Raw genomic sequence first — 16,234 nt, forward strand, 5'->3', positions numbered from 1 at the left:
CAGGTCAGACACCGAATGGGGCGGGGTTTCCGTGTGATTGACAGGCGAGTGACGGTCAGACACCGAATGGGGCGGGGTTTCGGTGTGATTGACGGCTGCCCCTGTGAGGCGCGCTTTCTCCCTGTCCCGCTCGCTTGGTTGGGAGATACCTTCGCTCCGCCTCTGTTTCCCGGGCCCGCCCTCCGGCCCGAGCGGCTCCAAAAGGCCAGGGCCGACATGGGGAAAAGGCCACATCGACTGTTATCATGAAGATTGACAGCCTAACTGAAAGTGACGTAAATAAACCGGGAACACTTGATTGACGTGGATGATACCGAATCAGAATGCGTCATAAACATAATTGACAGCCGAGGCGACGAATCAGAGCGCTGTGGTGCGTGTGATTGACGGGCTTGGTGCCCAATAGGACTGGCCGGATGCGTCAGTGACGGGGCGGGTGACGGATGTGGGCCGCGTAACTCCTGATTGACAGCACCCCTGACGGAGGTGATTGGACAGTGAGTGTGACTGACAGTGGGATTGACCAGTAGGGGCCGGGTATGCGCTGTGAGGCGGGGCGGCGGGCTGGTGATAGTCAGGCGGCGGTTGGGAGGCGCGGGCAGACGGCGAGCGGGAGCGAGGCGAAGCGCACGGACCGAGCAGACATGGCGACCGACAAGTACCTGCCCGAACTCATGGCGGAGAAGGACAGCCTGGACCCGTCCTTCGTGCACGCCACCCGGCTGCTGTCGGCAGGTGAGGGACCGGCGGGCAGGCGGCGGCTGCGGGCGACCTCCCACCAGCAGGGCCTAGCACGTGGGCCCGAGCGGCGGCCTGCGCGCCACTTTCTGGCCGGCGATCGGCCTTTTACTCCCGGTTTACTTGACGGGGCGTCGCTAGGAAGCGGTTCCCGGGGCCCAAGACTCGAGCGGCAGCGGCTGCGATCGGGGTGAGCCCGAGGCCCGCGCCGTGCCGGCTCCTCAACAAGGGCCGGCGGCGCGGCTGAGAACAAAGGGAGCGGCGCCTGGGCCTCGCCGGGAGGGGGAGGGGATCCGTCCTCCGTCCTCCGTCCTCCCCCCGTCCTCCGTCCTCCCCCCGTCCTCCGTCCTCCCCCCGTCCTCCGTCCTCCGTCCTCCCCCCCGCCGTCCTCCCCCCGCCGCTCGATCCCGGGCCCTCGATCCGCGTCCCCACTCGATTTCCCCCCCCCCCCCCCCCCGGGCTCCGGGCCCTCGATGCCGGCCTCCTCCAACCCTCTCCCCCCGTGCTCGATGCCGGCCCGGCGGACGGGAGGTGGAGTTGGCGTCGGTCCAGGTCGCCATTATGCTCTCGGAGTGAGCGCGATTGGGGCCGCGGGGCCTGGGCTTAGCGCCCGGCCGGAGGGAGAGCCCCGCGGGGGACAGGGTCTCCGGCCTGTGAGGCTGCCGCCTGTCGGGGGGGAGGATCCCGGTGTTTTAACACACGGTGCGCAGCGCCACCGAGGGCTGACGGGGCCTGGGCTTTAATTAATTTATTCAGCGCCTTTCACCTTGTCCCTCTTGAGGTGAAGTCATTAGTGTTGGAGGAAACGGACAGGCAATCTGCGCACAGCAAGATCCCACAAACAGCAATGCGCTAAAGACCAGGTCATCTGTGTTTAGTGATGTTAGTTGAGGGATAAATATTGGACCAAGGCACTGGCGAGAGTTCCCCTGTTTTTCTTTGAAGTAGTGGCCATGGGATTTTTACATCACCTGAGAGGGCAGATGTTTTAATGTCTCATCTGAAAGGCAGCACCTCTGACAGTGCAGCACTCCCTCAGTACTGCACTGAATTGTCAGCCTGGAGTTGGGCTTGAACCTATAATCTTCTGACTCAGACAAGAGTGCTACCCTCTGAGCTACTTGGCTGACATGTTATGAATTATGCAAAGTTGCTATTTCATCAAAGGCAAGTTGATTCATGGAGAATATGAACTTTATCTGCTCATGACCAGTTAATTATATATTATGATATATTTGGGATCAGAAACTTGCTTCACAGCATGGCGACTGAAATGCATGACCAAACGTTTGTGGTTTGGAAATGTGTGCCCTATGTAAGATTAATTGTATACAGTACACTTGGAATTGTATTTTTTGTTGGTTAATGTAGAGTACTGAGATTAAGGATTAATCACAGTGAATTTGTCACAGTCAATCACACAGTGAAGTGAATTTGTGATGGCTCCTCCCTTGGACATGTAGGAATTTTTAGCTGATAGTTATTTCTGCTTTATTCGCAGCGGTTACATTCACCTTGCTGTGTGTTGGTGAATTTAACCAACTGGATGCTCTTGTGATTTATTTGTAGTTCATTAAATAGTTATGATGGAAACAGTCTGGTTTAGCTGTTTCCTCATGTGCAAGCAGGTTTGAGATGGCAGCACTTTCATTATCGGACTTGTATCTGTTGACTCTCAACAAATTTTTGCACTTGGCAGTTTGCAGTGGGCAATATAATCCATTGACTGGTAACGGCAGGCGTATGGACCACCCTGATGTGAGTTCATATCGCTGGTTTGCACTTGCCTCTTCCACCTGGAGCATTCTCCGCTTTGCCAGATTTTCCATACTTCCCTCCACACTCTGCTGCCCTGTAACCATTTATGCATCCTCTGGGTCTCCTCTTTCTATAATTCTTGCATTATTGCCTCCTTTTGTCATACCATTATCAATTCTGTCATCTCCTGGCCTCCACTTAATCACAGGCTGTTTTTTCTCTCCCCTCCCCTGGCTTTGTTCCTTATAAGCTGTTCAGCTGTAACAAATCCCTATTCTGTCAAAAAGTCAGCGATCTTAAAGGCTAACCCAACCTTCCTCTCCATAGATGCTGCCTGTTGAGTGTTTTCTTTATTAGCCAGTTTAGGTTATTCTGTTGAAGGCAGATAACTGTTTTAACTGTGGTTAGGTCACCATATTGTGCTTGGTATTTGTTTGTATTGCTGAGGTTGTAGGAGCTAAATCATGTTCAGTGTTTAAGTCAGTGCTGATGGCAGTATCACCGAATACACAAGTCTGGATCTCATTTAAGGAGCAGGGCACTTGATTCAAGTTACACTTTGTAATCAAGTTCACTGTCACAGCCTCTTGCTGCTTATGCACGATATATGAACGATATCAACGGCACTAACAATTTACTTTATGGGTTGGCTAATGTTCCTTCATAGACTGGATTGTTCAAATTACTGTGTTTTTTGTTATACTGTCACCCATGTTGCAGCAGTTTGTAAGAGCTGTATTTAAATTGTGATTTTCCAATAAAATCAATGTTATCTGAACCTGCTTTAAGCAGGGTTTCTTTCACCTTTCTGCAGTTGTTGATCCAGAATGCCTGTACTGAAGTGGTGCAATCTGCACAGTGCTGGAGTACTGCTACTAAAAGCCAGTTGACAAGTTTTTTGTTGAATTTTTAGGTAGATGTGAAATCAGACTTTCATCTGCACATATCTAGGCTTTAGGTGTTCAATTGATTTGCTTGATAACGGTGTTAAAAATGGTTCTCTGTTTCTTGTCTCTCCCTCCTGACTGCAAAGCTGTCTTGAGGCTTAGCTGTGAAAGATAGGCTTTCCATAATGGATGTAATTACATAAACGTGCATGTGTGAAATCGAGAAAATTCAAATGGATCTCCTGTGGTGCTGCTCCCAGCGAGTTGTAAGATATGCTGCTTTATATGGAGGGGAGTATTGCATCAGTACTCTAATGCTAATGGGGCAGCTGTGCATAACTTAAGATATACTTGCTGTGTCCTGGGTCAGTTTGAGCCTTGTCTCTTATACATAATGTGTGTATATATGACCTTTTTGGAACAGTATGTAGTGAAGGCCTTCTACAATAAGGGGCAAATGCTGGTCACAAGTTTTGCTGTTTGTTTGAAATAGGATTTACTGCCAGTGACAATGCTTGCCAACCTATCAGCAGATCTGAATAGCTTCATTCCATGACTGGTGTCCCTGCAGTGCACGGCTTGTTTATCATTCCATGTGTAGGAAAGATTGCAGCAGGGTGGCACTCTGATCTGCATTCTTGACACATCACATGGCTCTTGGGACTGTGTTCTTGTCTGACATTGACTACAAAACTGAAGATTTGCAATACAGGTGCTGATGTTTCTTAGCCAGTGCTGTGGTTAGTTATTATATACTATTTTAGTACATGTCTTTGGGGTTACCTCATCAGACAACAGCATCTGCTACAAAGGAAACCTATGCTGCTTTCCCACTATTGAAACAAACTAGTCATTTGTACAAGTTTCAGTTTTCACTGGAGTCCGTACAAAGTTAAAGTATGTACCCACATTCGATTGAACCAATTTCACAGCAGAGGTTATCCTTGATGGTTTGTATCAATGTAAAGCCGAAGCCTGCTTCATGTATCTGAGGTATGAATGACTTTACCCTGATAGGGTTAGATGAAATAGGGAGGGAGGAGGCTCGTGTGGAGCATAAACACCGGCACAGACATGTTGGGCCGAATGGTGTTTCTGTGCTGTACATTATGTAATTTTATGTAAAATAATTCTTGGATATGTGAAGTTCCTCTCCCAGTGCTTTAATAAAGAGAATTGTTTACCTCAGTTTCTGTGTATTGACTGATTGCTGGTAACTTTTTAACTTGGGGTACAAAATAGTTGCCGGGGGGTGTGTTTTAAAAGGAAGATTGGGTTATTCTGCCCTCTGATTATTGCTTTGGGTAGCAATAATTTGCAGGTAACTGTGACTCGACAGGTACGTTCTGTGCAGCCAATGTGGGTAATAAACACATTAAAATTGTATGACTTTATATGTGATCCTGATTGACAAGCTTTGACAGCTGGAATGGGAACTGGACTGTACAGTATCCTGTATCTGAACCAGTATACAGTGGACAGATGCAGTAAGAATGAATAATATACATCGGCAACAAGAATAAATGTTTGTAGTTTTAAAATGCTGAGTGAACAGTGATCACCTTTCATGGCATTTTCCTGAGCTTCAATGCGCGTATGTGCCTTGAAAGTGTAAAGTGGATAAATGATCAAAGCTATAGCATCGAGTATGTAAAAACAGATCACTGGAAGAACATTTTTTATTCTCTGAAGAAAGTACATCATTTTACACAGAATGGTGAGGTAGAGATCTAGTGCAAGATAAAACCCACTACATTGATACTATGTGTCTGGTGTTTCAAGGCATGTGGGAGTGTTATTAATTTTTAACATCGCACGCAGTCTTGTTGGAGTGATGAGTTCGTGCTATCTATTGCAGACCAGCATAGAGAGGAATTAATTCTAACTGAAAGGCTAGTTGTAATCACCTAGCACATTGAAACCATTAAACTCACTTTAATGCTGAGGCCAGGATCGATCTGGTGCTTGCTCCAGTAGCCACCTTGTGTAGGGCAGGAAGTCTTCCGGTTCATGTACACATGAGTTGGCCCAAATTTAACGATAATCTTAAACTTCCATCATCAGTGGGGGGCGGGGGTTTGATTTCATCCCTAGATATGGCATGCCCCACAAGAATAGGGATTCTACTGTAACTGAATTGGACTGAGGCTAATTGAAAATATCTTGCGAATGGTTTGAATCATAGAAAGGTTACAGCATGGAAGAAGGCCATTCAGCCCAGTCCAGCTAGTCCCACTCCCCCGCCCTATCCCTGCAGCCCTGAAATTTTTTTCCTTTCAAGTACTTATCCAGTTCCCTTTTTTGAAGGCCATGATTGAATCTGCCTCCACCACCCCCTCAGGCAGTATGTTCCAGATCCTAACCACTCACTGTGTAAAAAGGTTTTTCCTCGTATTAATGTTGGTTCTTTTGCCAATCACCTTAAATCTGTGTCCTCTGGTTCTAGACCCTTCATGATTTTGAACACCTCTATCAAATCTCCTCGCAGCCGTCTTTGCTCCAAGGAGAAAACCCCAGCTTCTCCAGTCTATCGTCGTAACTAAAGTCCCTCATCCCTGGAATCATTCTAGTAAATCTCTTCTGTACCCTCTCGAAGGCCTTCACATCTTTCCTAAAGTGCAGTGCCCAGAACTGGACACAATACTCCAGTTGTGGCCGAACCAGTGTTTTATAAAGGTTCATCATGACTTCCATACTTTTGTACTCTCTGCCTCTATTTATAAAGCCAGGGGTCCTGTGTGCTTTTTTTAACTGCTTTTTCAACTTTCCCTGCCACCTTCAATGATTTGTGCACGTATACCCCCAGATCGCTCTGTTCCTGTACCCTTTTAAGAGTTGTGCCCACCAGTTTATATTGCCTCTCCTTGTTCTTCCTACCGAAATGTATCATCACATTTTTCTGTTAAATTTCATCTGCCCATGCCACCAGCCTGTCTATATCCTCTTGAAGTCACTATCCTCCTCACTTCACTACAGTTCCAAGTTTTGTGACATCTGCAATTTTGAAATTGTGCGCTGTACACCCAAATCACTTCTCTCTCCTCTTTCCCTCTCAGCAATGGTCCCAGCACTGACCCCTGGGGAACACCACTGCATACCTCCCTCCAGTCCGAAAAACAACCGTTCACCACTACTGTTTCCTGTCCCGTAGCCCATTCTGTACCCATGTTGCTACTGCCCCCTTTATTCCATGGGCCATAATCTTGATGATAAGCTTACCATGTGGCACTTTATTAAATGCCTTTTGAAAGTCCATATACGCCTCATCAAAAAACTCAGGTTGATTAAATGATTTGCGTTTAACAAATCCGTGCTGGCTTTCCCTAATCATTCCGCATTTGTCCAAGTGACCTGTTAATTCTGTCCCATATTATCGTTTCTAAAAATTTCCCCACCACCGAGGTTAAACTGACTGGCCTGTAGTTGCTGGGTTTATCCTTGCACCCTTTTTTGAACAAGGGTGAAACACTTGCAATTCTCCAGTCCATGAAGTATGCGATAGTCTTGTCCATTACAACGGATAGCTACTTGTATCATGAGAAGCAGTTTGTGCCTTTTTGCATGATCCCTCGTCTTTTTCCCCTCTTCATCCTTTTTTTGAAATCATTAAACTTGCTGGGAGTTAGCTCCATGAATGCTGGGGACAGAGTCTTGGTGGGCTGTTCATCTCTTCTGAGACGTCACTACTCCATCTGAATGTGTCCAGCAAGGGGAAAGCATTTGTTGTGCTCACATGCTCCTTGGCTGAGTGTGTACACATCAACTGGGAGTCTTCCGTTTGGGTGGAGGGAGGGAACTCTACGGCCTAATTACTTTCTGTGGTGTGCTTTGTGCTGCATGATGTGCAAAATGTTTCTCTTTTGCTGTCCTCTGAGGTGTGGGCTCATTTTGTGCTGCTACCTGTCTTTGATAAGAGTCAGTCGCTATGCTAGATTGTTACTTATTTAAATATTCTGCCCTGACTCCTCCACTTTGTGGTTTTAGTGAATGCTTCTTTGTGAAGCCATGTCACATTGGAGTGAAACCATGTAATTATTTCACCATGCCTGCCTCATGCAACTGACTAGATAAAAGGGACAGTGGGAGTATCCCTGTTTTGTGATTCAATCCAAGTCAGTTAGAGCAGGGCTAGAATGGTGTATCCATCCTTTGAACTTTTGAATTTCTTCCTTTTTCCAAAAGACTTTGAAAGAATCTAGAAAATTAATTATCAAAGTTTTATTTCAGGGGGGACCATTAAATTTATTAACATGTTTTCTGAGCAATTCATGTTATCACAGGTGCTGCTGATTGTGGTTAACTGTTTGAAAAGCTATCTTGACCCAGTTTTGGAGGTTTTTTTAATATTAAAACTTGGAAATTTCATATAAACAAAGGACTTTTGATTGTTCGGTGAGGTAATTTTGTTAGTATTTTTAAATTCAAGTTTATTAAACATTGGAACTTGTCCACCCCTGGTATGTGATTCTCTGCTCGATGATTGCTGGGAAGGTGGTAGGGATTTGGTGGATGATTGAAAGAGACCACGGCAGTTTGGGTTCCATTCCCATTAGTATCCTTCTCCCACAAGGCTGTCAGGTTCCAGTAACCCTTGACACTGCCAGACTCGCCCCTCAGTACTATGAAACCCCTCCCACTCTCAGATGTTGAGACCCCCCCCATCTTGGTGCTCGCAAATTATTGGACTGTCAAAGGTTTGGTTGAACACATGACTAGAATAAAATGCAACTTGAAATTAGTTAGAAATTGGAATTTCAGTAGCAATTCCATGTTCATCTGTATTCACAACCTTTTCAGTGAATTATATGTGCTCTGACCAGGTAGGAATGTTTGGTCCTAAATGAGTAGAGGTATGTAAAGTTTGTATTGTGAACGTTCTATCGTGCTTGGTAGGGTCGTTTCTAAATATTTTTGTGTTTTTATTTTACAGAAATTGAAAAGGTTCAGAAAGGAGAGAAGAAAGAGGACGAAAAGAGATTTCTTGATGTTTTGACACAGAAAAACATCAAGCTTTCTGAACGCTGTCTGATACCAATCGCACAATTCCCAAAGGTAAGGGCCTCTGTTACACTGCATATGTCTTTGAGAGTTAAAACCGTGTTTTACAATTCTGATGCTTCGCAGGCAAGGATTTGGATTGGGGGGATGGAAAATGATTTATTTGATGATTCTTTAGTTTATAAGAAACGTAAGAAATAGGAGCAGGAGTAGGCCATACGGCCCCTCAAGCTTGCTCCGCCATTCAATCAGATCATGGCTGATTTTCTACCTTAACTCCACTCTCCCGCCTGATCCCTCATATCCCTTGATTCCCTTAGTGTTCAAAAGTTACTAACTAGTTTGTAGTAGTTAGTCCTGCACTACCTGTTGTAGTTAGAAAAGAGAGGGGTGTGACTGGTGGCACTGTGCAATTGTACATACATCAGTGCCATTGTGTTCAGCATTGTTTCAGCCTCAGAGAAGCAGTGCTGTTCCACAACGTTCTCGTATTGTGGCTGTGGGGGCAGATATGAGCTTCATTGCAGAGCCGTCTGCTGACTGATCTGATTTCCGAGAAAGAGCACGTGAAGCACAGAGGGTGAGCAGGATGCCATTCATGGGTGGGGGGGGGGCGGGGGTAAGGGGACAAGATTGCAAAAGTCTCTGGCTGCTTTTTACATTATTAGTCTGGGTCTCCTGCAGATGGAGGTTTAAGGAGCATTTTTTTTAAGACTGGTGACAGGGATTAAGACCCCCCAGGGGAGAGGGTCTCTGGCTGTTGATCTAACTGTACCAGTAAAAATGCTGCAACAGTGGCAGCATGGTGTGTGCTGTGTATAGGCATTTTGCCATGATTCTAACACCCATCCTGCATCTATTTCATGCATCATAAGTCACTGGTGCCATGGTGCAATTACATCGTATATGTACTTTCTTGTTGGCAGCACTTCAGAGGAAGACTGTTTAAATTAAATAAATCACAAACTTGGCCTCAATGTTAGGCTGTTGAAAATGTGAAATGGCTATATGGCATGTCTTTTGTCATGCCTAATCTACAAGCAGATTGTAAACTGGAGACTGTCTCTTTTGGGGACTTGTTGCATCTGGGATGAAGCTTGGGAAATCTTTCTCCTCTTCCCCATACTCGAGCCAAATGTATCAGGTGGGTCGGGGGGGTGTAGAAAGCACTGATTTTCAGTTCTTGATGTGTGTGTTGCTTGGCTAGTTATATATTATATAAGGCGGCTGGTATTAAAGTCTGGTTTATTGTCTGATACTGTGGTTCCGCATTAACTTTGTGCTTTTGCAGTTCAACTTTGTAGGGAAACTGCTTGGACCTAGAGGAAATTCACTAAAGAGGCTACAGGAAGAAACCGGCACAAAAATGTCCATCCTTGGGAAAGGCTCAATGAGAGATAAGGCTAAGGTGAGAATACCGTGCTGGGAAGGGACGATGCACTGTGTAATAAGCATTGTATAGTTTCATTGAAATGGCAGGTTGTGCCCCTGGTGATTTGTACAGAACCTGATGAGTGAGGCCATTTTATGCGGGCTGCAGAAGTTCTCCATGTAGTTGAACGGAACTATCCTATAGAATGGCTAATGCAATTTTGCACAATCTTTTCAGATCTTTAAAATATTTGTAAGCTCCGACAGTGAGCTGAGTGAGTCAGTGTTGAAATATTCTAGGCATGAGAATTTGTAGTTTATATATGTTTGATTCATGGCCATTCACAGAAGAGGGAATGTCAAGTTTGATCCCCACTTGACACTGTTGTCCGATCTCAGTTGAAGTGCTGACAGGGACATTACAATTGGCTTTTGTATTCAAATTGGAGGGTATGACATGATAGCTATTACTGAGACATGGCTGTAGGATGGTCAGGATTGGGAACTAAATATACTGGGTTATAAGGTCTATAGGAGAGATAGGGAAAAGCCTTAGTGATTAGAGATAAAATCACTTCAATGATAAAAGGGGATATAACTAGAGGTAAGCAGCCAACAGAGACCTTATGGGTTGAATTGAGAAATAGGAAAGGATCTATGACTATAGTAGGAGTTGTATCGGACCCCTGGCAGCAGCTCTGAAGTGCTAGTTTGTATAAATGCAGAGATTAGACAAGCATGTAACAAAGGCATAGTGGTCTTAATGGGGGACTTAACCTTCACATAGATTGGGAAAAGCAGACTAGCAACTGTCAGAAAGGTAGTGAATTTCTTGTGTTCAGGATAGTTTTCTACAGCAGTATGTCCTCGAGGCAACAAGGGGGCAAGCCATACTAGATTTAGTAATGAGTAACGAACCAGATTTAGTGAACAGCTTAACTGTGCGTGAACATCTATCCAATAGCGATCATAACATGATCGAGTTCAATGTAGTGTTTGAAAGGGAAAAAAAGTGAGTCAACTGCTAAGATTCTAGACTTGGGCAAGGCCGACTTCAAAGGGATGAGACTGTCCACAGTAAACTGTGCAAATCTGTTAATGGGTAAAACGACTGATGATCAGTGGGAAATGTTTAAAGAAACATTTAACGAGATACAGAATCGGTTTATACCCCTGAGGGGCAAGAACTCTACTCGCCAAAAAAACAGCCATGGACAACTAAAGAGGTAAGGGACAGTATAAAACATAAGGAAAGGGCATACAAAAAGGCAAAAAATGGTGCAGATCCTGACGAATGGGAAAGATACAAAGATCAACAAAGGGTCACAAAACAGATAGTAAGAGCTACAAAAAGAGAGTATGAAAAGAAACTTGCAAGGGATATCAAAACCAATACAAAGAACTTTTATGGTTATATTAGGAAAAAGAGGGTGGTCAGGAGCAGTGTTGGCCCCTTAAAAACTGAAAGTGGGGATATTGTCATTGACAACGGGGAAATGGCGGACATGTTGAACAATTACTTTGCGTCAGTACTTACAGTAGAAAAAGAGGATAGCATGCCGGAAATCCCAAGAAAACCAATATTGAATTGGGGAAAGGGACTCGATTAAAATTAACATAAGTAAAGCAACAGTAATGAAGAAAATAATGGCACTAAAGAGTGACAAATCCCCAGGACCAGATGGTTTCCATCCCAGGGTTTTAAAGGAAGTAGGTGAGCACATTGCAGATGCCCTAACTATAATCTTTCAAAGTTCTCTAGATTCAGGAACTATCCCTCTAGATTAGAAAATTGCACATGTCACTGCTTTTTAAGAAAGGAGTGGGAAACCAGGGAATTATAGACCAATTAGCCTAACATCTGTTGTGGGGAAAATTCTGGAGTCTATAATTAAGGAAAGGGTGACTGAACACCTTGAATTTTCAGTTAATCAGAGAACCAGCATGTATTTGTGAAAGGTAGGTTATGCCTGACAAACCTGATTACTTTCGTCACCTCTTCAAAAAAAAGTCAGTGGACAGGGGAATGTCAATGGATGTTATTTATATGGACTTCCAGACGGCATTTGATAAGGTCCCACATAAGAGACTGTTAGCTAAGATAGAAGCCCATGGAATCGAGGGAAAAGTACAGACCTGGTTAGGCTGAGCGAAAGGCGCCAGAGTAGGGATAATGGGTAGGTACTTTGACAGGCTGTGACTAGTGGAGTCCCGCAGGGATCTGTCTTGGGGCCTCAATTGGTGCTTTGTATGAAATGGTCTGACGTATTATCAACAAATAGTAGGAATTTGGCCAACTGATTAATTCCAGTGTATGTGCGTGGTGCTCGGTAATTATTGTTAATTTCAGATGAAATACTAATGGATTTTTCTTTGTCTCATTAGGAAGATGAGCTCCGTAAAGGAGGAGAAGCTAAGTATGCACACTTGAACAGTGATCTGCATGTTCTTGTTGAAGTCTTCGCACCCCCAACTGAGGCCTATTCACGAATGTACCATGCTATGGAGGAGCTCAAAAAATTCCTTATTCCTGTGAGTCCCATAAAGGCTTCTCATGTTAGTGAGATTCAGGCTACAGCCATGTTTCCAAGTATGGGTTTCACTTGTCTCTCCCTTTCCCCATTGCATTGAAGTGTGACTATATTTTGATCCTGCTTTTCAGTTGAGTCTGTCTTGATCTGAAATGATCAGTGAACTAAATGCGGTGTGAGTACGGTTCATTTCTCATCACAAAAAAGCAGATGATGCTGGTAAGGCTTATAAGTTGTGTGAATGTATCACACTCAGTCTGAGACAGGGAGCCAGTAGGACTTTTTTTCCCCTCAATTACATTGTCTGTTAAATACGCATTTAATAACTTTCAAATCTTGTTATAAGTTCTAATTAACTCGATGTTCTCACATGGTAATTAAATTTTGCAAATATCCGTTTTGCTCCACTGGAATCAGTATGCATGGACGTGAGACCTCCTGATTGAAGCAGGTCAGCTTAATTAGGATTCATTGCAAATCGAGTTTTGTCATAATTCTTGTTGGTTGGAATGTTTCTGTGGGGGAAAACTTCATCCTACTTTTGAAGGCCAGTTTTACATACTAGCATTTTTACTGGTTTTGTTTTTTTTAAATTGTGCTTTGAAAGTGAGATATTAATCCCATGAAATGGAACACTTCTCCATTTCATGCATGTGTGACACTCCCAGCTCTCAGACAGCATGGTTAAGGCCAGAGTGAAGTTCGGTCCTGACCATGTACTTTAACCTGAGAAGAGGGCCCAATAAGATACTGCAATTCCCCACATCAGCTATCCCCGACATTGCCAGTTGGTGCAGAGTTATGGGCAGTACTGGGTTGTAAGCCAGTTCCCATTTTGGGAACCCGGTCAAGTGCCCAATCTCATCTGCATGTCTCGTATTACAGCAGGAAAGAGCATTTCATCCCATCAGTCTGGACTCAAACTGGGAGAACCTGCTTTATTTGGATCAAGCTTGTGTAAATGAGCAGTTGAAATGGAAGCTTAATTGAAAAGCTCGTTAATCCCGTCGCAAGACTCAATTTGGCTGGCCTGTGGTTCTCGCAATTACTGGTTCTGCTTGTATGTCGGACAAGTTCTTTTATGATAGGAAGGTAGAGCTGGTGTGTGTGTTTTCTCTGTTTGCTTCCCCCCCAGCCTCAAACGACAGTGTGTGATCTGTGATCCGATTTCTCATAGCAACGTGTGTGAGAGACAGGTAATCCCCAGGATTACAGCAGGTGCTTCTGCAAGTATTGAGATTGTGTTCAGCTTATGTCAGTGGCCTCCCCCCAGACCCCGAACAGTTCTAAAGAAGAAAGTAGTGCAGGAGTTAATGTCATCGTCAGGCTGAGCAGAGCCTCGTGTGTATGCCACTAGTGCAGTGACTGCATGTCGTCAGCTCATTGGGGTTAAATATGTTCAGAGAAACAAGTCTGGAGAAAAGGCAGTCCTCTATTCTGAAGTGACTGCTCTAATGTAGATCTTCAAAACCCCATCCACAGGAAGGGAAAGTATATAGATCAATTTACTGCTGTTATGGAAAAACCCATTATTTGTTGTGCTGCCATACACTGGGGGGAAGAGATTAAAAAATGCATAGAATGAATAATGGAATAAGATATCGTGAGAAAGCAAGACTTAGCGGTGGGGGGGATTTGTAAACCACCTCCCTGCAACCTCACTGCTGAATTCAAGACTCAGCAGGCAATCTCCCACCCTAACTCCCTTCAGAGTTGTGCAACTTCTTGCCTCCCTTAGTTTCCTTTCATCTTGCAATCAAAGGCTTTTAAAACTCTAGCTTGGTATCACCGTAATCACTACTTCCATCCCTGAAGTTCCTCCTTAAAAACCCACCTCTCTGATCAAGCTTTTCCTTCAGGCTGTTCTTAATTGGCCTTATCGTCTTTGCTGCCGTGATGGTGGTGTACTATGGACCTTAGTCCTTCAATGGAGTTTTAGTTTTAAAAAAAAATCCTCATCTTGGGACTTTAGCTTCTGCTTCCTGTCCCTGTCCAGTTGCTTGGTTGTGGAGCTACTGTATGTTCTACGAGTTAATGTACATACAATTTTTTTGTACATTATTTTTTCTCCTGATCTCCCTATTGGTAAAGTGCTTGCTGTTTACTAACACCACAATATTGTACCAAATGACCACTTATTCCTCTCTCCTTTTTAAGAAACTCTTTAAAACCTGCCAAAACCAGCTTTTGGTCACCTGTCATAACATCTCGATATGGCTTGGTGTCAAATTTTGTTTAACACTTCGAAGCGCCTTGGGATGTTTTACTACATTAAAGGCGCTATATAAATGCAAGCTGTTGTACTCTGCATGTACTCGTGTTGGGTGGGGGGGGAGGGGCAGTGATGCCAAACTAAATATTGCGGCATAATTGCATTTGGTTTAATGCTGATGCATCTTTAGGTATTCTGCCAGCTGAAGTGAGAATTTTTTGTTCTGAAGTACCTGTTAAAGCTAGAATGGCAACAGATAATTCAATATTACATTCATTTTCAGTCAGTTAATTAGAATTGTGATGGTCAAGTGAGTACACCCATACGTATCTTGCATTGATAGCCTTCATAAACACTGATGAATGAAGTGCGGGTTGAGCAGGACTATAATCCTGTAGGGGACTTAGTGCAGTTACATAGCTATAGTTGTCACTGTTACAGACTAACGAGGGGATATGAAGATTGGACATCTATCAATTGATCGTGATAGAATTTAGCATGACATATACTATTCAGAGTATCTAACCCATTGCTGAAGATCCCTAATGAACACCAGTGTGTAAATTTGGGGAACTCTACTTTGACCTTTTTAGAGTTCCTAAGCCCACATCCAGTGGGTGTGCACGGGTGCTATTCTTTATCCCTACGGCTGATTCTTGCTGCGAGCTGTCTAGGCTAAGGCTCCCAGTATTTTGATGGTGATTGGGAATTTGGTTTCTCCCGTAGTGGGTGCGAGTTAAAATGGAGGCATTGAGTTCAGGAAGTTGAGGATTACGCTAATTTTGGGAATGTTCTGACTCATGCAGGAGAAGGAAAATATCAACTGATATTACCACGGGCCTTTAAACTAAAGTTGCTAACTGTAAACCTGCAGGATGTGGAGAATCTGTCGTTAACCAGATTGTTTGAGGTTTGTCTGTTTGTGGTGGGGGGGGGGTGAAGGAAGAAAGAGTAAACTCGCCACAAGATCCCGCCAGTGAAATGTAGGCAAGAGAATAAGAGATACAAATACTGCACTGATTTGGTTAGAGAGCTGTGAGATGCAGAAGGAACTGGCACAGGATCAAGAATTGGACCGTGCAGGCCGTGGTGTTGAAGGGTTGCTGTAACACTGTAATTTGTCTGTAGTTGGTTTATTGAGGTGATTGGGTAACAACTATAATAATTTCTTTAATTGTACTAACAGGACTACAACGATGAAATAAGGCAGGAGCAGCTAACTGAGCTGGCATACTTAAATGGTGGACAAGAGGCAGCCCGTGGGAGAGGTGTACGTGGCCGTGGGGCTCCGCCTGTACCACTTGCAAGGTAAAGGTTCCAAAATGACCTGGGCTGAAAGGGCAGTCAATGCTGCGGATCTGAAACACAAATTTACAGTTCAAGTGTTAAGGGCTGGTTTTTTTTTCCCCCATCTTCCTTACCTAGGCACGCTGAGGTAAATTGTATCCTCTTAACTGCTGGCCCAGTTCAAATCAGCTAACTCAGCATGGAGTGGGTTCCCACCTGCACGTGCGCACCTTCTAGATAATCGGATTTTTCCCTCGAGTGTCCTTCTGCACCTTGCTGCAGTACATTACATTGTGACGGGTGTGCTGTCTGTGGAGAAGCAAAGCTGATTGTAGGATATTAAGTGTGAACTGAATATTAGTCTGTTAACTTTCAATTACACTCAGTATCTTTTAACAACTTTCTTGTGGTGCTTTATTAAATTGCACTGCAATATTAAATGTTATTTTGTG

At 44.3% G+C, this 16,234-nt stretch overlaps 1 protein-coding gene across 4 annotated transcripts in view; it reads left to right on the plus strand.

The window, feature by feature from the left end:
• Nucleotides 1–575: 575 nt before the first annotated feature.
• The window catches only part of LOC137342487 (KH domain-containing, RNA-binding, signal transduction-associated protein 1-like), a 31,964-nt gene continuing 16,305 nt past the window's right edge, over nucleotides 576–16,234 (plus strand). For all 4 annotated transcript variants that reach the window (XR_010967275.1, XR_010967277.1, XR_010967276.1 and 1 more), the window contains exons 1-5: nucleotides 576–735; nucleotides 8,314–8,435; nucleotides 9,673–9,789; nucleotides 12,138–12,284; nucleotides 15,682–15,803. Coding sequence is in view for 1 of the 4 variants with exons in the window: in XM_068006376.1 (XP_067862477.1) it covers nucleotides 645–735; nucleotides 8,314–8,435; nucleotides 9,673–9,789; nucleotides 12,138–12,284; nucleotides 15,682–15,803 (599 nt within the window). In the remaining 3 variants the exon portion in view is untranslated. The remainder of the gene's footprint in view (nucleotides 736–8,313; nucleotides 8,436–9,672; nucleotides 9,790–12,137; nucleotides 12,285–15,681; nucleotides 15,804–16,234) is intronic.

Source organism: Heptranchias perlo, chromosome 26 (assembly GCF_035084215.1).
Source record: "Heptranchias perlo isolate sHepPer1 chromosome 26, sHepPer1.hap1, whole genome shotgun sequence".
Taxonomy (NCBI): Eukaryota; Metazoa; Chordata; class Chondrichthyes; order Hexanchiformes; family Hexanchidae; genus Heptranchias; species Heptranchias perlo.